Source organism: Trachinotus anak, unplaced genomic scaffold (assembly GCF_046630095.1).
Source record: "Trachinotus anak isolate AG129_WGS33_773 ecotype Australia unplaced genomic scaffold, CSIRO_AGI_Tana_v1 ptg000003l, whole genome shotgun sequence".
NCBI classification, from domain to species: Eukaryota; Metazoa; Chordata; class Actinopteri; order Carangiformes; family Carangidae; genus Trachinotus; species Trachinotus anak.
In genome coordinates, this window is record NW_027273854.1 from 8,563,772 (window position 1) to 8,584,933 (window position 21,162).

Here is a 21,162-nt window from a genome sequence, read left to right on the forward strand (position 1 = left end):
CAGGGTGTGTTTTTATATATTATCATTACATTGTATAGTTTTATTCTCTGCCTGTGTGTAATTACCGTGTTACTGTGATGCTGCTCTGATGAGAAGTCATCCGTAATCATCTGGTGAGGCAGGTGTGAATTAGTGACAGCAGGTTCTGCTGACAGTTCGTATCTTCTCACAGTATGTGAATGTACTCACAGTTTCCACTGTAGGGCAGCTGTCGTCTCCCTCTGGATGTGATAGCCCTCGTGAATGTCTGATAAGCTGGGATGTGTCAGAAATACAGTGTGAGTGTGTCAGTTTTGATGCAACTATCCACAGCACAAAGGCTGTGCAGTCCACCCCACCAGAGCGAGACTTTAAATTGAACAGTGTAGATGTGTCCTTGGAGATTCGGCCTTTTGATCTTGGTGTAATTAGTTCTGTGTTTTAGTCACATAGTTCTTCAGGTCTGTGAAATGGGCTCCCTCCTGTTGCCATTCCCATGGTCAGTGCCACTGGTGTATTCTGACAGAGCACTTTCTTTTTCTCCTTTAAAAAAGTTCCTCATTTCTTGCAGAATAGAGGGAGGGCAGAGGAAGAGGAAGGAGTTGTCTCTCTCCAGAGAGCCTCCCTCATCTCTTTTGATCTTTTGAGGAAGAGAGAGCAGCATCTTGTCTCACTGACGTACAGTGCAGAAGGTCTGTGATCTGACAGCCTTCTCACCTAACCTGGATTTCACTTTGTCTGTCACTCTGCCTGTCTCCTTCACAATCCCTAAATTACTTTCTCGTTGAGTGCCTCATATGAAGCTGCTTATATTCCAACAATGCTCATGAGCTGCCCAGTATTTCGAGTGCTGTTTTCTAGTGTTCAGTTTCACATCCCCTGCCTGAAAACAAACTCTTTTTTTGGGGGGGGCATAGAGACAGGGAATGACACGCAGGAAAGAGTCGGGCCAGTCGGGAGTCGAACTGGCACTCGCCTGCTAAGAGCAGTGGTACGCATCCTAACCACTCTGCCATTGGGCCGCCCACAAACTCTATTTTCTAAAACAAGTCCATCATGTTCTAAGAAGTTTGAATTTTAACCTGAAATTCATTCATTCTTGATAGTCAGATCTGTTCTGGCTAAAATTTCAGTGTACTTTGTCCAGGGTAGTGAATACTGCCTGGTAGAAAAGCTGGTCCACACTCAGCTTTTATTTGAAGCCACTGTGTGTGTGTGTGTGTGTTACTTTGAAGTCGTAATCCCAACCTGGGAGGCTTCTCCATTTAACCAGGTTAAGTGGTGCTTAACCTCCGTTTAAAAAAGGGAGAAAATATAAGTGATTCATCTGTTAGTCCTTTATAATAGCTTTAGGTTTGCACTGGTGCTTTAAGATATTTCTTTTATTGAATTGTACTATTTTTGGAACCAGTTAAAGGTGTCCTTGGTGGTTTTTTGACCACAGGGAGCACTGTAGAGCAATTTTTCTGCTAAGTCCTAACAATTCTTGAACAGATTTCATTCACAAAACCCACCTCCACTCCAGCATCCACATGTAGCCTCTGGGGAGGTAATTATGATCACTCCCCAATTGCTGCTATGCTAAGTGTGGTGTACGCTTGGGGAGTGACAGTCTGATGCCAAATATCAACTCGGTATATACTAATAAGAATCCATAATAATAACCCATTCTGTGCAAATTGCCTGACTAAACTGTTTAGGGTAGTGCTATTGTGTAAAATAAAATATTATTTTTTAACTGTGTTTGTCACAAAGCGTGACTGACTACAAACCAGTTTCTATAGTGAGTGTATCCTAACGCTGCAGGCGCAGTATCTGCAGGCTGAAGTCAGACCAATGTGAGAGGTGTGGCAGGCAAAGGGAAAACATACAATGTGTCCCTGTCCATACTGGTAGTCATACTTTACACAGTAAGTCCAGGAGTATATAGAGTCAGTTGGCCAAAGAATTATGGTCTTAATATTTCTGTTGAATTCTGGGAAAGAGCAGCTGGGGATCCTGGAGCAACAGACTTAATGCACAGTTCATAACACTGTGGATTTGCCATACACGGAACATAGAAGCCCCCTCTGAGCCCGGCTTTAGGCCTTTAGGCTTTTGTTGCTTAAAACCAGCCCCAGACAGAAATCTGGATGCGATACCAGTCTCTGGTGTCAAAGTCCTGTGCTTTGTACTCCCTTCCACCCTAACCACTGCAGTGCAGTACATAAATGTAGCGCTACATTCACTCCAAAAAAAAAAAAAAAAAGTTGCCTCAGGCTCAGCTGCTCCTTTGTAAGTCAACAAAAAGCTGTGCTATTGGCTGGCACTGTCAATTTTTATACAAGATCCATCAAATGTAAACTCAACTCAAGAATGTCACACACATTTGCTTGCTGCCATGAGCAAATTCACTGTTTGTGGTAATTCTGTTCAGATAGTTGGATCTTGGGAAATATCACTGTCATAAACACAACAACCTCAAATGCAGAGCTGATTCTTTAGTCTCGTCTTGTGCCTTAAGAAGTATGACCTTGATTGTCCCCATCATCATATCTGGCTTGTAATATCAGTCGAAGGGAACGCAAATGCCCCGTGTCTCATGCAATCTGGTGGTATATTTTCCTTGAAATATAGGCTTTCAAAGGGAATGACAAGCTGGCTGTTGTCACATTACATTCACAAATTGTCCATCATAGATGATCAATCCCATTTTTGCCAAGTCAAGCGGCTGGAACCCGTCACTTTCATCATGTCAGTTTAGCCTATACAGGGTTCTGATTTGGAGGTCTTGGTTGAAGTTCTACTTGTTTTCAGCTCCTGCTTGTACTTGTTTCGATGGGCACAGCACTTCTGTAACACAGAAATTCCTTTGACCATAATGTTGTGTGTGTGCGCCAGAGGTATAATTAACTCTAAAGAATGCGTTTACTTTTCAAAAATGTGTGATGATCATTGGAACAGGAAGGCTGAAAGGATCACAACTACTGCCTATTTAAGAGAAGGAATTATCCTATCATATGTTTGTTCATATGTTTTTTGAACAACAACAACTGACCACGTTGACTGACGAGTTTTGCTGCGCCTTCAAATACTGTAGAAAGGTCCCCTCACTTAATTAAGTAATGTGAAAAAATTAGTTGTACTCCATTGGTCTGACAGTGTGCTGTAATCATTCACTTTGCATTTTGGTCCATAACCCCTGAATAGTAAGCTGATGGAACACATTTGTCACGCATCTATGCTTTTATCTCAATGGGCACAACCCATTTCCATTAGACTAGTTTTGTTTTTGTTTTTTTTCCATACCGGGAAATCCTGTTCAGAGCAAGGCTGAACTGATCCCAAAACATTTTTACACCACCACACATCATGAATGCAAAGACATTAACATTTACTGCCAAATCATCAAATGACATCAAATGATTTTTCTGGTCAAAACAAGTTCCCATATGAAATTTGGCCAAACACATTTTTTTTTCTATAGGTCTTCCACAAAACATTTCCACCAGATTAGTCACACAACACATCTGGAGTAAACTAAACAAGTAATCCTTATTTTATATTCAATACTAATTGGCTAAAAAAAATAAAATACAGCACACAAAATAGGTATTTTAAAAACCAGTCTGGTGGACATGATAAGTGAGCCTGCTCTTGCTTTTTGCAGCATTTAGTCACAGCGGTGCAACAATGATAAAAATGTTTGTGGTAAAATCTGCTGTCCAGCTTGACAAAGTTTTGATTGCATAAGTAAGAATGATTTATATATTAAAAAAAACAAAACAAAAACAAAAACTACTCCCAAGGCATTTATTGCTACATATTTCTACCATCTTGCAGCATTGTAGGAGCTTTTTCTTAATATTCTTTTTCTAAAAGTCATTTTCAGTGATATTGACTTATTGCACCTATTGTACTGCTCATATCTGCTTGTGGCTATATTGTGATGTTTATTATTTTTATATCCCAAATCCTTCGGCGCACCAGAGCTAAACCATCATGTCTTTTCTCCAGCTGCTTCGTAAGAGAACAGGGATCCAGGAGACGCTGCAGTTCAATCATTCATGGCGAATCTTTACGGCCTCAGTGAGGTGTACAATGTCAGGACATCAGGCTTATAAAACTGAATCACCTATGGTTGCAGGCCAGAATGATTCCACTTTACCGTCCTCCACAAAATAGAACCTAATGAGATTAGGGATGTGAGTGCTGAATCAATGAAAGCTCAAAACACAATTAAAGAGCCAATTAATGAGCAAGGTTCTCTGAGGAGTTAAGTGGAGTAAAATTACCTCCTCTCCCGCTAACCAGTCATTCCATCTCCATGCTCCAGCACCTTCACATCCTTTTTTTTTTTTTCGAGTTCAAACATGAATATGAAATGTTGGGGGGAAATAAGGAAAACCGAGTACAAGTCATGTTTAATCATGAGGAAACAAACGTTCAAAGCGCCGCTCGGAGTGCCTGTGTGTCACCTCGAGGGGTGGGGAGTTGAGGAAAAGTTTGTTTATTGTGAATGTAGTGGAGAGGAGGTGTTGCTCCAAGTGTGGCTGAGGGTACAATTAATGCAGGAAGCTGGCGAAGAAAGGCGCAGTGAAAGAAACAGATGTGTGAAAGAAGTGTAGGACCATGTGTGAGCCTTGCTTTGAGAAGATAAATGGAGTTGTATGGATTATATGAACTGCAGGGACAGAAAGCAAATGTACTCAGCATGCGTGCTGCAATTTAATCAAAGAGGAGTATCTCAAGAGCCGCTGCACACACACGCAGATGATTGTTTCCATCAAAATAAAACCTTCTTCCCAAGCATCGCAGCACGATTAAAGTGGAAACTGTGTTTGCTTCTTAATTCTTGAATTGTGCTGTGTATCTCTGCTCCTGCATACAAAGCTCACCTCTGTGCACTCTATTAATTCAGTTGTATCGCTGCCATACCTGCACTCAATCAACTCAAGTGCATGTGAGAATGCATGCTTACAGCCACTTTAAGAATCTCAGACCACAAGTGTTTGTCATGGTTTTGAGTTTCCGTCTGCTCTCTGTATCTAATTCTGCTGTCTTTATAATTCTGTTTCCCTGCCAATAGAATCACCTGACCTCCTCCTCCTCCTCGTCCCCACTCACCTGGTCCATCCCCTCATTAGCTCCCCAGTAAATATACTGGTCCATTTCCACGACCAGATTGTCTTTGTGCAATATGCCTTAGCTTTCCAGCGCTCTGTTTTTTGCCTGTGCGTTTCTATCCTGATTGTGTTTTTGGACCCTGCCTGTGTTTTTTTGACTTTTGCCTCAGCCCCGACCCTCTGTACTTTGTTTGTCTGCTTGGATTTTTGTATGCTTGTTTTTTCTTTTCACAGTAAGGACTCCTTACTTTTACATCTGCTTCCTGAGTCGCACTCTTGGGTCCCTTTTTCCGAGAACCTTGACAGTGGTGGTGTGTGGTCTATTGTTCGCTTTAAATTTCTGCTCTGCATTAGTGCAGGCTGCTCACACGGATTTGATTTCTGAAGGTTAACGCATTTGCCAAAATAAAAGCTCTGTATTGGTTATTTATTATTCAGGCCAACTTTAATTTTAAAGTTGGTTCTTTTGTTTTCCCCAGAGCACAACTCATGCATTGTGGAAATATTCTGGCATAGTCACCGCTGACCCCCACACCAGTGAAAGATTAAACTGAAGGCATGGCTGAGGGTCTTTAAAGGTTAACTAGATGCAGCTTCTTCCACCTTTGACCATGCATGACAAACAGCTTAGCTCTAAACTTTTTCTCTACTATTTTGTGCTGCATAGTGCAGAGCTATCTTGTGTTGTACACCCTGATGATGTAGAGTTTGCCAACAATAGATATTTATTACCAACTCAACTATTATCAACAATTTTTTTGCATTTGTGGGGAACTAAGTAAAAAAAGATTACTGCCGCTTTGGCAACAAGAGATTGGATACGCATGGATTGAATTTTTAATTGCACTATGTTACCTGCTTTACAGTACTGTGTGTGTCTGTGTGGTTGCCTGTGCGTCTGCCTCCAGATGCCACATTCATTATGATATTCTTCTTTGCATCAAAGGCAGTAATTGTTCTCTTCGATTCTCTCTCAAAATGAACTTAGAAGTGAGTATTTGTCTTTATGCTCCACTGAGAGCTCTCGTGTAATGTTGAATTTGAATTATCCACCTACCCCTTTTTTTTCCAAAAGCATCTTTTTGACGGATCGATATATTCGTTTTTTGTTGAGTAAACTCACGTACACACTGGAGTTGTGTACTTAACAGGCTGTCGGTGATTGTTCATTCATTGTTAAAGCTGCGCGATCATATTGTCATGTAAAACTTCAGGCCCCGCAGTTAGGCCTGGACTTCCCTACTTTACTCTCTCCACTTCAGAATTGTCCCGGTGGGTTTGAACATAAATCAGGTGACACAAAACCAATAACTAATCATTGCCATCTTATATTAGCAAACTTTTGTGCTTCAACTGTTGCATCATATTGAGTGTTTTCATTTTTCATCTGTCTGCTCAGTTGACACTGCTGACTCATACTAATTGGCTCCTTAACAGTTATTTGATTGTTTATACACAAATTGTGTCTTGTGAATGGTCAATGTCTCCATCTTTGAAAAATGGTGCATATTAATTGAAACCAAATGCTATGTGATATTTCCAATTATTAAAGAATGAACATTTCTTTATGTCCTTGCATCCATAAAACTGTATCCCCCAAGAGGCCTTCTACTGAAAATGGTTTAATCTAGATACAATAAAATGAAGCTGTTGTGTTTTAGGGAAACTCTGCCTTGCACATGTTACCGCTTAGAAACATCCAGTAAGAGCTGTGATGTATAGACAAGCTTGAGGTCTTCTGTTGTACTTGAGGCTTTACAGATGAATCTTCACTCTATGTGTATCTCTACTCTGAGAGATTTACACACTGTGTGAGTCAGGTTAGTAAATTTAAGGCCCCTGAATCACAACCTTCACCCTTTTCTATTCACTTTTTCTCTTACCCTCAAGACGATGCTGAGCAAAGGAGACACATAAGTGCTGATGCTCCACAGCAAGGGTCGTGTTCTGACAAGCAGACCTTAACTGGAGATGATTTGTCCTGGCACAGATACGATGATACAACACCGAAATGGGGCCACCCATAATGACTTGATGCTGTTCGTCATGCCCCTAATGATTATAGTTGTTATCACTACACTTACTGGCCCTTGGCTCTGAGCATTAGTTAGCACAACAGCTCACTCACTGGTGCTTATGGAGCTGATGTTTGCCTCACAAGTGCTGGAGGCAGTGGTTATACTGCTGGCAGCAAACACTCACAGTAATTGATTTTTTTGATGAAAAAAGTTGTCTACTAAACTTCTGAGTTTTTTTTTTTCTTCCCTGCACTACTTTGTAATAGCATAGCATTTCCCTCACAGCAACAAAGGAATTTGCAAGAAAAAATGTATTAAAAGTGAAAAGAAATTTGACTGAGTGGGAGAGTGGCAATAACTTTCTTATGTCTTTTTATTGTAACCAAATGCACTTTTTCAAATAGATAAAAATGTTTTAGTTTTGTAATTTGTCACAATGTGTTTCTATTGTGAAGCCCATTTCATTGCAGGTATTTCGTGAGGAGAATACAGACATGAATGGATTGATGTTTCTTTCACATTTCTTCTGAATGCATCTTTCTAGTCTGCTGACTTTATTTTTTGGTTTATTTGATCATAGAGATTGCGTTATCTGTGTGCAGTCATTATGTCCTTCCCTGCTCTCTGTTAAGGGGAAAAGTTTGTTGGCTGAAAAGTGTAGGTCTATTTTAACCAGCCATGCCTAACATTAAATACCTTTTGTGTATTGGTGAAACTGTAAGCACTACACGTTACTAAAAGATGATCTGTGAAACACTGAGTACAATGAGTAACCTTCTGCCCTGTTTTATAATTGCCTGCACATTCAGGACGGGCTATTTTTTTTTTTCTTTGCAGCTCACTGGACACTGGAGTCACCTTTTCTATTTTCTATTTAGACAGTGGAAGAGCAGAGAGAGGGTGCTGTGGTGAAGCTGATTTCAGGACAGCAAGATCCCAGTCTTCCACTCGCCTCAGTTGTATATTTACAGTTTATTGATTAATGCCCCCTTAAGCCTTGGTTAACCATTTCCATTTCTTTATTAACCAATATAACATCAATATCTACATTCTTCATTCAACTGTGTGGTCAGCCTTATAAACGAGAATGTCTGTGACTGACTGAGTGAGTGAGAAATGGAGATACACCACTGGTCAGCAGGCAGAGTGTTGGAGTTTCCTCATCGGCTGCTGTTCTTTCAAAATGATTTAGTGCGAACAAGTGTTATTGCCGTCCTGATTTCATACAGGAAATATGAGGACAGAAGACAGAAGGACAGTGATAGCAGGGCTACATAGTCTAAGACGAGTGGAAACCAGGAGTAAAGATGTGCTGTGGGGACACAGTTGACAGAAGAAAATTGTAGTGGATGATTAAAACCAGAGGGAGACAGTAATGCAACATAATGGATGCCAACTGCCAAAAAACCCCAAAGAAGGAAAATAAGCAGCGGTTTTGCCATCTTAGCGCCTTTGTCACTAGATTTTGTGACTTTTCAGACCCACTTACCGACTTTTGAAAGGATGCACCTACCGACAAATCTAGTGACTTTTTTGAAAAAACTTCACTGTAGAAGAGAGTTGCCTTCACTGCGCCATGAGCAAGAGGTTAGGTTTTCCCTCCGCAGACGCACCTCTCTGCTGACCACACCACAGTTGACGCAAATTAGCTTCAAACTTTCTCAGTGAGAAATAAATCTTTAAGTTGTGTATGGGGATTTTGTCAGACGTTTGTTCATTGTCTGACAACAGAAACAGAAACAGAAACACATAAATGAGAGCAGCTTTTTTCGGAATGGGGCTGTATTAAAGTACTGTGTATGTGAACACAGAGAGTAGGGGTGAAGTAAACAGATGAAAGGCTGAAACCAGCCGACACTAGGCTGAATGCAAACAGCCTATGATGCAGTCCAGCCATATACTTGGTTTTGACCTAGTCCTGTTGTAGATATAACGCTATAACATTTATTTTCCTTCATACAGTGTAGTTCGTACTCTATTTTTAGCTGGTTTGATGCTCTGTATTGTTGTGTATTGCATTGTGTGCTAAATGTCAGCCACTGTGTATGAACTCATCAGGGTTCTCTTCAGCACAGCACTTTATTGATAGAAAGGTCATCCAGGATGGATAAGATCACCATGGTTACGCAGGAAAAGAAAAGTGGAAGCTCCTATTTTATTTTATGTCTTCTGTGACCACCAGTCTCTGTGAAGAATGGCTGCACCCTCACAAGCCTTATAAATGAAAGGAATAAAATGACAACACAGTGGGCTGTTGTCCTTTTGCCAAAGTGTCCTCTAGACAGCAGAGGATGCCAGCGTGGCTTCAGGATTATTTTCAGTAGCAAAATAATAACAATAATAATAAAAAAATGATGCAATGAAAGGTCTGCAGTTTGAGACTTTGATGTGAGCAGCCTCCCTCTGTGCGCCTTGTGCTTGGAACATTTCTCTGCAGAAAGCACCTGAGAAGAGCTGTGTGACTAACAAGATTAAAGCAGATTGGAGCTTGACAAGCAACAATAACTGTGCAGGCTGATTTCTCTACTCAGATGTAAGTGCTCTTAGAATTCCCATTACATTTAGTCTCTCCTTCCCCATTTGTGCTTCTCGACCCTTCACGCCACCACCTGCTCCTTTTACCAGATGCTTGGCTTTCACTTTTCACTTTCAGTTCACCTTTGAAAAAGAAAATGTAAGACGTGGCTATTACAGTTAAATTTAATTTAAAACTGTGTGTGTGTGTGTGTGTGTGTGTGTGTATGTATGTATGTATGTATGTGTGTATATATATATATATATATATATATATATAATATACACACACACACACAAAATATATATGAGAAAGCATGCCGTTTTATTAGACAGAACTATATGCCCTATCTCTTCTGGATGGAACAAATTTGATGTAATGTTTTCAAATATATGGTTTATTGCAGCTGTAGAGATTGCCTTGTCAGTATTCACATGCTGTCAGCTCATTATTTTATGTTTCCGCTGTGGTGTTAATTGCCACTCAGTATCAGCAAGCTACATACAGTTATTCCAGGACTTTAATTAATTTGAAATTGTGCCATTCAGCATATTTTTTTTTCAAATTTTTAAGAATTTTAAAATTCAAGCTGAACAATGGCTTCAATTTTATTCTAATCACGTTTTTTATATTTGTGCCAACCTCAGCAAGGTTTCACAGTTAACAAGAAGGAATACATACTTGTGTGTCCCCTTCAAACAAGAAGAAATAAAAGAGACATTAATCATAACTAAAAAAGAAATGTTACACTTTAATGCCTTTTAAGAAGCGCCCATCTTGGGAATACACATATTTAAGTTTGAAGCCATATTTTAAAACACACAGGATGTTATCCTTTTTTGTTCACCCCTTCAAAATACAGTGGAGGTTTATTTGAAATGAAAGTGACAAGAGAATACAAAGTCATAAATGGTAAAGACTGATATTTATTCTCATCACAAATAAAAAGAACCATGCTTAGTCATCACAGAAAAAAAAAAAAAAAAGAGAAGCGCTCAGTCTTTGTATCTGTACCGACCTTGCTGCCGGAGTATTTTTTTGAGAATGTGAATAATAGCACTCTATGAAGATTTAAATTCTTTAAAAAATTCCAAGCCTAAGCCCGTACACTGAAGCCCCCAACCCACACCTCCCACAACCTGTACCCCGCTCCTCCCAGCTCCGGTGTCCCTCCCCGAACAATGATCACAGCATTATTTGAGTGGTTCAGTCCGAGGGCTCTCAGTCCCCAGAAGTCTTAATAACCTGGAACAGTGTGACATTATAGAGCACCTGATGTCCGTTGTTCCAGGTGTACAGGACCCTCTCTCTGGGGTTGTAGTCCATCATGGAGATGTGGGAGTATTGATTGTGGAAGGGGATGTCTGTGTACTCATAGCTCGATGTGTTGGTGTAGTAGGCAAAGTAGATCTTGGCACCAGCTAAGTGGGAGTTGGTGACGTAAAGTGTACCGCAGATCATGAAAGACTCTCCAGCGCTGCGCTTGGGGAAACCTGTGTCCCAAGTCTGCAGCACTTCCAGACTCTGGGGCTCCAGGCGGCTGATGACAATGTTCCCAGCATTTGGGATGGTGGTATAAACAGCCCACAGGCCATTCTCATCTGCCATGAGGTCGATGTCAGAGGAGCCACCCCAGGAGTAGGGAAAGGTGTTGTTATAGCCGGCCCCACTCAGGCTACGCTGCACCAGCACACTTCGAGAGCGGAAGTGGTACTTGATGATGATGTTGCTCTGATACTTGTTGTAGTACAGGGAGCCGTTGTAAACCACGTGGCCAGTGCCTGCCCAGGGGTGAGGCAGCAGGTGCTGCACAAAGTTCTGGCCCTTCATGAAATCATTCATCGTACGGTATTCCAGGACACGACGTCCCTTGAAGTAACCATCCATGGACCACACCTGTGAACAGAAGAAAAATGAATCCTATTGGGGGGAAAAAGGGATAAACTCATGGAATTAATGGGAAAAATCCAAAGGTTATAGGAGCATATTGTTGTGCTATACATGACACACCCCTCTGCAAGAACACAGCAATATTTCATTGTATCCCAAGGCAATGCCCTGGGCAAAGTTAGTAGTTGTGTGTATGCGGTGAATCTCTACTTGTCTGAGTGTGAGTGTACGCCTTCATGCAGTTTGTGCAGAACTACGGATCTGTCCTGTGTGTGTGTGAGTGATGACGTTGCCTGCGCTTTGCAGTCAACCACTGCTTGTGCTCCCTGCCCTTTCCAGTCCACATTTACAGAAAATCAATCCATTTAGCAGCTCTGTCTTTCTCCTCAAGCACTCTCAGCGGATCTCTCCACTGACATGGCCCCTCTCTGGCTGCGTCTCCCAGCTCATTCCCTCAATGCCACTATCGAAGCACAGTTCAGCTTTTAATTAATTTAGCTTTTAATTGATTCATTTGAACTGCAGTTGGCTTGGATATTTATTTTGTTCGTAACATATCAAGAAGAACGTTGCTATGTTGTAGCTGTCATTCCATTGATGTTCTAACCACAAATTTTCTCCTGCTTCTCCCATTTTCTGCTCTTGGCTCCATCTCAGGTGTAGAATAGGCACTTTTCTTCAATAACAATTCCACCAGGGGGGAAAGGAAGGATACGGGAGGAGTAGAGGGTGGTGAGGCACAACAGCTGAATTATGGAGAAGGGGAGATTATGAAGCATTAAGCATTGTTTCTCCTCTGCCTGCTAAATGAGTCCCCAGAGCTGAGAAGGAGGCAGGAGCTGAGCCAGGCCAAAGCTTTAGCACATTTAGACCATGCTTTTTTGTTTTTTTGTCCTCAGCGACAATGATGTTTCCCAAATATGATTATCATGATTGGTGCGGGTGTTGATGTGATATTGCTGATGTATCATGGCTATTAATACAATCAGTGATTGATCTAAAGAGTCTAATGTGATCTCGCCAAGTCAAGTGATTAAAGACAAAGATCAGAGCATTCAATCACAGAAATTGACCTTTTCTGCCAGCAATATCTATTTAGCCTGTTATGATTCAGGGTGGAGTTGAAAAAGGCCACCCTCCTCTCCCCTCTTGAACTTCATCAGTTTCCATTCTCCCATACAGATTGATAACATGTCCCTCTCCTCTTCTTTTTCTTCCCTCCCTATGTCTTTTTCCCTGTGTTCCACATCAGGTACCTACAAAACCACGTCATCTCTAATCAGTTGGAGCCATTACTATATCCTCTGGGTCCAGAGAATCTTAGCACACCTCTGGTAATTAACTCGGTGATTTAGAAAACTTAAGTACAAACAACTCATTCATTTGTCAACTGATGACGTAGTGATTAATCAGCTGAAGCTGCTGTGACAGAGGAAGACAGGGAAGAGGGAAAGGGATGCTATCCATCAGTGACTCAGCTATGCATCCTCATTTCTCTTTCTGTCTCTCCTCCTCCGGAGCTCACGAGAAGTCCTACTCAGGCAAAGCAGTCAATCAGTTTCTGAAGTATCATGACAGCATTGCTGTGAGGGATATTTTTTCCATTGAGCAGCTGATAGAGTTCAGCCTGTTTTTTCCTAATGACTTTTTATCCTGTGTGCTTGTTAAACTATAAAGTTGGTAGTAGGTATTAAAAAGGTAAGAGTTGAGAGGTGTGTATGGAAACAGAGAGACTTACTCTGTTGTCTGAGCTGGGGATCATGGTATCTGTCATCCAGGAGCCGAACCTTGACCCTGATGCTCGTACTGTGATGGGATTACTGACCCCAGTGAGCTTCCCACAGCCTGGAGGTCAAAGAGAAGAAAGAGGTGATGGTATAGATGGTATATTTATGTTTGTCTATATACCCAACAGCAGATAAACATGAGCACACGAAAAAGGTTCTCCACTTTTGCAGATGACACTCAATTGTATATAAATGTATTCATGGACTGAAGGTGGATGGACTGATTGATCAACTGATTGATAGATGGATTTATGAATATTGCATTTAAAAGTATGTAAAATAATAGTAGTATTGATGGATAACATTGTTTATTTAACTGGTGATGCGGGAGGTATCCTTGCATTTCTCAAATGTCTGTGGGATATAAAACAGGGTTGGGTTAAAAGTAGCATTGAATCTGAATCTTTTTAAATCTCAAATCTATTCAAGATTAGTTGACAATAGTTTTAAGAACCAAAATTATGAATGAACTTATAATTAAGAAATTTATATTTCAAGATGTTGTTACATGTTTGCTATTTAGACAAACGACTAGGGGAGCGTTCGTTGTTTCTATTTTCAATTCAGTCTTCAGACTTCGCTGAGCACATTGTGTTGCGATTTAGTTTATACAAGAATTAATTGATTTATTCACTGACCACGATTTTTACTTGTGTAAACTTAAAATTGTTTCCATTATTGTCTTAGTTTCCTTTTCTCTGTTTTTGTCTCCCCATTTTGTAAAACACTTGATCAAACAAATGATCCAGGAATAAATATATTCAAATGAGTAGTTATTACCTCCTTGTGTAAAGTCAGATCTTAAACCCAATGGAAGACAATAACAAAACACTAATGACCTTAAGGCTAAACTCTAACTGCAGCCTTTTTCTGTTAAGTCATTAGTTTGTATATGTGGGATTTTGTAAAATCATCATTTTAAGATAACACTTTACATGAGAACATGATCAATTATTCATTCAGGCTTTCTAGGCCAGTTATTAATTTATGCAGGTAATTCAAACTCTTAGCAGAGTGGAAACGTGGACAATATGCAACAGAGTTTTGACCACTGATATAATGAATTATTAGTTCTTGGTTCCTTTCTGTCAAATTAAGCAGTTAATCCTTACACACCCACCTACCCACACCCATTTGCATATATTTTATACCTAGTTTCTGCATGCAGGAGTGGAGCCTGGTCTCCAGCAGAAGGACTCTCTGGCGCAGCTCCTCATAATCGTAGGCCCCCATCTCCTCTTGGATGGCCATCAGCACCAAGGACAGATTTCTCACCTCCTCCCGAAGACGCAGGATCATCTTGGCATCTGCCTTGTACTGTTCCAGCACTGGCAGCAGGGGGAGCAGCTGGGTCACCTTGTCTTTCAACTCCTAAGATAGTCATCACAGAGGAGGAGGACATGGAAAAGCAAAGGGGGCGGAGAGGATTAAACCCTGAGAGAATAAAGAGGACTGGAGATGAGGTTGACCATGCTGCTGTGTGCTGGGGGACTGTGTGCAGAGGGCGCTAGCCTTTCAATCTTCAGTTGTTACTTCTGGTTCAGAGCTCATCTCTCAATCAGGAACTCATGTAGTAGCTGGGTGTGGGTTCATCTGTTCCTGCCTTCAGCGCCAGGATTTATCACAAGACTCATAGTAGAACTGTGCCAAGGTATAATTCACTGTGATTACATGTATCCCTGATATTTCGGGAAAACACACTGAAAGTAGATTTCTCTTTGCTTGGCTATATCTTAGACTACGGTCTTCTTCTGCCAATATTTATGTCCTTTAAATTGAACAATATGTTCTCATTTGCCTGCTTGTTTTGTTACTGTCATGATCGAGCTTCCACCCACTTTTTTTAAAATCTTGTGTAGGCATCTTTGTATAATCTGTAATTACAGATTTATTTCCATTTACAATCCTTTGTGTGGACTGAAAAGCCACTTAACTCACACCAGCTTGGGTGATACAATTTTCACCTACAGTAAGGAAAATGGTGCTGCTGGGAATAAACTTAGTCGGTGACTCATCATATGTTTAGAAGTGCAAAGAACAATGTGTCCTTAGGTAGGAGTGCAGGAAGCAGCAGGAGAGCCACGCTGCCTCCGTGGAAGGTAGAGGGCTCGAGAGAGAAATAAGTGTATCAGTAAAGTGTGGCCGCCACAGGAGGGGCTGTTTCCTCCTTGTTAAGGTTTATCGTAAATCTGGTGATGGAGCAGCTCTCAGCCCTGTGGCGCCACATCATAAATCTCATTTTCCCCTTTTCAAGCCGTGAAAATTCGCTCTCGTTAATCTCCCACGCTCTGCCATAGGCAACTTTGAGCTGCATGCATTCATCAGCCAACCTGCTCTGGTCAAATCCTGCTTCTTTTTTTTTTTTTTTTTTCTTTATTGGATTGCGGATTTGCATTCAGACAAGTCCTGGAATATAATGCATACCATTCTGCATGTTTTTGTCATCTCAGGCTTCACTGATGAATTGGCTAATTTCATAAACATCTTCATTACCTCCATTGGAATAGTGTTCATAAAACACACTGAAAGCATAACACAGCCATTCATGCTCATCGATGTGCTTGAGCAGGTTCTCTGCAGTAAAGCACACTTTGCATTTATCAGAGTATCTTTTAATCAAACTATTTTATGGTCTATCTACTATCTGTAAGAGTTTGAGAAATATGGAGAAAGCCCGGGCAAGACAGCCCGCTGACAGGAAGACAAAAAGGACCCGCTGATAATGGCAGCTGAGTCTTAGTTTGTAGAGAGATAAGGTAGAGATAAATGTGAATATATGTGCCTGCTATCTAAGAGCAGACACCAGAATGTTAAGTATATAGAGTGAAGAGAGAGAGGAAAGGACGTATGGAGAGGAATACAGAATATAACACTGTTCTTCAAGGTCCAGGGGTTTAATAATTCAGATGCATGTGAATTTACTCAAATTTCATCTACATGTGACTCAGTGACTCAGAGACAGTAGCAGATGGAATTGAATTTGTGTACCTTTGCTTATGTCTGCAGTCTGTCGAGAGTTCTACTAAATTTTATCATCTGTGAAGAGCGAAAGAGATTGCAGCGCATCTGGCGAAGTTGGTGTGCACGTGGAGAGCAGTTCGACATCCACAAGTATCTGCATTCTTTTGTTAATACACACACACACACACACACACCACTGTACAGGAGGTGACAGACAGTCAATTACCTGAAAGCCCTTCGGATTGAGACTGCGGGGATTTTCAGAGGCCACCTTCAGTTTTCCGTCCACCACTTTCATTAGACTCTCGGTGTTCCTTACATACTGTAGATCTCTGTATGTCCGCAGGTCCAGCACTTCCATTGACTGGCTAATGTTCTGAACCTGTCATAGTCGCGCACACACAAACACACATACACCACCAAACCCACAGGACACACATAGACAGAATTTCTTATGTTAATAATAATTTTTAGTGTTAATCTAAATCTAAAAGAAAAAGTTTTTTTTCTCTGATGTGTAGCTATAGTGAGCCATTAGAGCTGAACCAATTAGTTGATTTATCCATTTGCTGATCTTCAGAAAGTTAATGTTGTGAATATTTTCTGCTTATCTTCATCTTCTGTGACAACAAACTGAATATTTGCTATTTGTTATTTACAGAACAAATGATAAATTGAAAAAATAATCAGCAGTGAAAATAACTTTCTGCAGCGCCAGCTTGCTATAACGTTCTGTGCTACAATGGGGGACAATGCATCAAATTTTAGTCAGTGTAAAAATTACACTCCAACCAACTGATGCTTTTCAGTCTGTCATGTTCTCACTGTGACCCAATGAGGAGGCTCGAGTATGACTGAAGCCTCCTAGACTCCAGTGTTTACATGGATCTTCCTCACATGCAGGTCAGATGAATTAAAAACTCTGAAATACCCACACGTGTGAATGATTTGTTCGGTCCATTGGTTTGCCTTTAAACAAACTGCAGACCCAAATGCTCCCATGACTTTCAGACTACTGCATGCTGGGATGGCTTGCAGCTCCCCAGGGGTAAGCAGATATGGAAAAATGGATTTCCCTGAAGGCATCCATCTTTTGCAGTACCTCATTCATATATTCCAATATCTACTTGAATTTCGCCAAAATAGACTAGTTTAACATCACGTTAGCTTTAGCCTCATGTTGCTCCAAATTTGCATTGACCTGTGCAGGAACAGAAAAGCTTGACCTCCACACTGAGTAGAAAGAAGAAGATGGATGAGTGTGGCAATAAAACTTAACAACAATATGTCTGTAAAAAGCTGAAAAAAAGTCAAAAGTATTACTTTAAAACAGCATTAAGCATAAAAATGCTTAGACTGCATCATTTAAAAGACACATATGAACATAATATGTACATAAACAGAATAAATAGGCAGCAAGCAATGAGCAAAAGCAAAAAAAGAAACAAAAAAGCAAGAATGAAAGGTGAAGAGGTTGAGAAAAACAGCACAACTGCCAGAATCTATTGGGAGAATACATAAAATAGCACAACACATTCAACACAACATTCATACATTATGCAATGCAGGCCTGCAGTATCATTACGACAGTGTACATAAGTTAATAGATAGATATGATGGAATGCAAACAGTAAATCTTGTGGAGGAGCAAACATTCTGTCAAGTAGGTGTTTATTGAATCTCAGTTCTGTTTTGTACTATATTTAATTTTTACTAAGTACTCAGCTTGCTCACTCTTTGACAGCCCACTCTGTTGCTGCATAACCAGCCTACTGTTTCATACACCCCCTCATCTCCTGCTTGCTGCACCGAGCTGAACCGGCCAGAAATCATCTGAACATTGACAAATGTTACAGGGCTCTGGTGCATATAGGGGGCTCACGTACAGATGCCCAGCAACCCACACAAACAGACACGCACAACTGAAACTCCAAGCACACGGAAGATATTTATTCAAATCACTCCTGACAAAAACAAAAACTGTCCCAACTCTCAAAGGTCACAGTTTGGCATAAAGTCTGTTTTGCACCAAATGCCTTGTTTGCCTACTCTTTGACAGCCCACACAATTAGCCTGCGTTCAGCCTACTGTTTTCTATACCCAACTCATCTCCCACATGCCTCATGAACTAGCCAGGCATCAGAAAATATTTTCTCCACCAATTAAAAACGTATCTGACAGACGCACAGATAGGGCAGTTGGAGGAACATGTGAGAGTAAAATGTTCCACCAGCCTCGGGTGTAAACAAACGCAGTGACACCATCCTTCGAGGTTGTGGTGGGAGTTGCTCCATCCTCTGAGCCGTGGTAACCGATACACACACACACACACACACACACACACACACACACACACACACACACACACACACACACACACACACACACACACACACACACACTTACATACATACACACACTGTGCATTTCACGCTTTCTTCTGGTCACATAAGATGCCCCCTCACACTCCCCAGGACCCAATCAGTCGTGAGTGCGTCTGCCTCCTGTCCAGTGTAATGACTCACCCTGTACCAAATCCTAAAGTGTGTTTGTGTGTATGCATGCCTGACTGTGCCCTCCTATCTCATTTTATCTCATCTCAACCCAGTCAGTCAGACAGGGAGAGCAAAGGGGGGTTGAGGTGTTCAAAAGTCTGCGCCGTGAGCGTTCTCACACCACCGTCCTTCAGGGTCAGCACTGCATTGGATGACATTTTGCCCGGCTTTGCAGAAAGCTGAATAGAATCTTTTGCACTCTACTTTAAATTCTTTGAACAGAGGGCGGATTTGACATTGTTAGCGTATCCTTGGCTTTCTGTCTCTGACAGAGCCTTTGTGGAATTTGGTCTTGTCAAATAATTCCCCCACATTCTCTGGGTTCAAATGAGGATGTCTTAGTGGGCATGGCTCTATTATGTGCACATATACGCTCAGACTCACACTATCTTTTAACTTGTGGCTTTTACTTGTGTGCAACTGAAATAGGGCCGACCCCAGGTGTCCTCATTAGGCTGGGCTCTGGACTGTATTAGACGGGGGAGCTTTTGGCTCTGATAACCAGTGTCTCACAAGCAATGTGCATGTACAGAAGGTAGACACAGTAACATACACACCCACACTGTATAATACAGTCCAATTCAACAGTAATATATCTGCATAGATTATAATATTTAGTTTTTGTTGAAACTGTCTGTGAGGTGATGATTTCTGAAGCCTTATTTGTGTGTTGCATCGCGTTGTAAGAGATGATATGTAAGACAATACAGCAAAACAAATTCTGTCTATATTTACACCTCTCTGCCCAAGACAAACAAATGACATAAGCTTCACAAGGGTAGTATTTATGATTTCAAGATTTCTCTGAATGATGTTTATATTTCAAGGTCATCTCTGTGAGGTTTTACTGAAAAATAGGCACTTTCTTTTTTTCTTTTTGATAACGGAGCAGATCTAACCTGATGATAACCTGTATTTTATGTCTTTGCCCACACAAAAGTTGTGTCCCTCTCTGCAAGAGGACACTGTTCACCACAGTTACAGTAAGTACAAGATCACCTTGTAATGTTGACAGCTCAGAAAATCTTTTTGGTGGCAGATGCCAATGAGAAATGATCAATGAGCAGCAAATTACATCCCACAGAATAAGTAAAAAAGGCACAGTGGAAAAAAAAAAAAAAGTTTCATGCTGCAAAGGTGATTCTTTAAAATCAGATTTTCATTTCTACATTTAATCTACAAACTCACTTGCCATGAGCTGTATACACACAGTATATTCCTATAAATAAATACAGTGCATATACATTCAGGCACATATGTAGCTAAACACAATCACTTTCACAGAAAAGCTTCCTCAAGTTTGTCTGTTTCTCCCTGAGAATATTCTTTCTATGTTGGGATGTGCCTCTTTTAAAGTGTGTACCAGTGTGGGTTTGTTGGTATGAACCTGGTCTTGAAACAGAAGCAGACAGAGGCTGTCAGGGGAAATGGCAGACTTCACTGAGAATGAATGCAATATGTGAATTCAGGTGTCTGATTGAACCATCGGGGCCTCAGAGCCTATTCAGCATCTCAATTTACCACCACCTCTCTTCACAAGACCACGTCAATGTCAGCCCCTCCTGTCTTATCCACTTTCCTCTCTCTTTCTCTGCTCCCAGGTTTGCACTTGCTCTATGGATCAGCCATCTCATTCGGCGCACTTGCTGGTTTTGAGTGTCCACAAAAAACAGTTTGCATGCTGTGAATGAGCTGCAGAGCTGAGAGCAGCAGCTCAGTGGCCCCGGCTATTGAAAGCCATTAAACATAATTTCTCAAGTTTTTATTGTTTAGTTTGGGAGTGACAGGTGGGTGGGGATGGGAAGACGCTGATGTATTGCCCGTAAACTGCCAGTCAATGCAGTCGCAGATCAGGGGAGTCAACAAGCAGCTGTGAGCGGAGGTCCTCTCCTGCCTGCTCTCTCGCCCCTGATCCGAATGTGTTTATGCACAAGACACTAGCAGGAAATTACATTTGCATACACTGCACTGCAACAGCACTCTACTCCATGTAAGTGATACGTAGACTTATTGTCTGGCTGCTGTAACAGTGTAACATGCTTGAGGGTTCTGTGCGTGTACATATTTTTGTATGACGTTAAATTTATTTGCTGGTTATACATGACACAAGTATGCACAAACAAAGGGTGTTTACTGATATTTTTCACTAAGCGAGAGAGAAAGACCGAACACAAATCTAAGTAAATATTCAATGCGTGCGTGTACGCAGCATTTAGCGTGTAACAATGCAAACAAAGCATTTGATATCTTCACTGATTTGTGAAAAGTTCATTTACTTAATTTTTATCTAATGGATTTGTATTTATAAAAGAAACGTTATAAGTCTAAGCTTCAATGAATCCAATTTCATGG

General features: G+C 41.0%; 1 protein-coding gene and 1 long non-coding RNA gene across 10 annotated transcripts in view; one reads left to right on the forward strand and one right to left on the reverse strand.

Annotated features, from left to right (window-relative positions):
* Window positions 1–21,162, forward strand: part of LOC139614580 (uncharacterized) — a 115,834-nt gene that overhangs the window by 24,003 nt on the left and 70,669 nt on the right. The window contains exons 4-5 of one of the 8 annotated variants that reach the window (XR_011687089.1): window positions 13,286–13,376; window positions 14,463–14,598. The exons of 2 other annotated variants lie outside the window; for them this stretch is intronic. This is a non-coding gene — a long non-coding RNA (uncharacterized lncRNA). Of the gene's footprint in view, window positions 1–6,974; window positions 7,475–13,285; window positions 13,377–14,449; window positions 14,599–16,300; window positions 16,406–21,162 lie in introns of those variants that run through there. 5 more of the 8 variants (XR_011687084.1, XR_011687091.1, XR_011687093.1 and 2 more) reach the window with 5 other exon arrangements.
* The window catches only part of olfm2a (olfactomedin 2a), a 41,518-nt gene continuing 30,704 nt past the window's right edge, over window positions 10,349–21,162 (reverse strand). For both annotated transcript variants that reach the window (XM_071471924.1, XM_071471916.1), the window contains exons 3-6: window positions 16,482–16,637; window positions 14,446–14,665; window positions 13,246–13,352; window positions 10,349–11,513 (exon numbers count right to left, since the gene is read on the reverse strand). In XM_071471924.1, coding sequence (XP_071328025.1) covers window positions 10,839–11,513; window positions 13,246–13,352; window positions 14,446–14,665; window positions 16,482–16,637 — 1,158 coding nt within the window. In that variant the 3' untranslated portion in view covers window positions 10,349–10,838. The remainder of the gene's footprint in view (window positions 11,514–13,245; window positions 13,353–14,445; window positions 14,666–16,481; window positions 16,638–21,162) is intronic.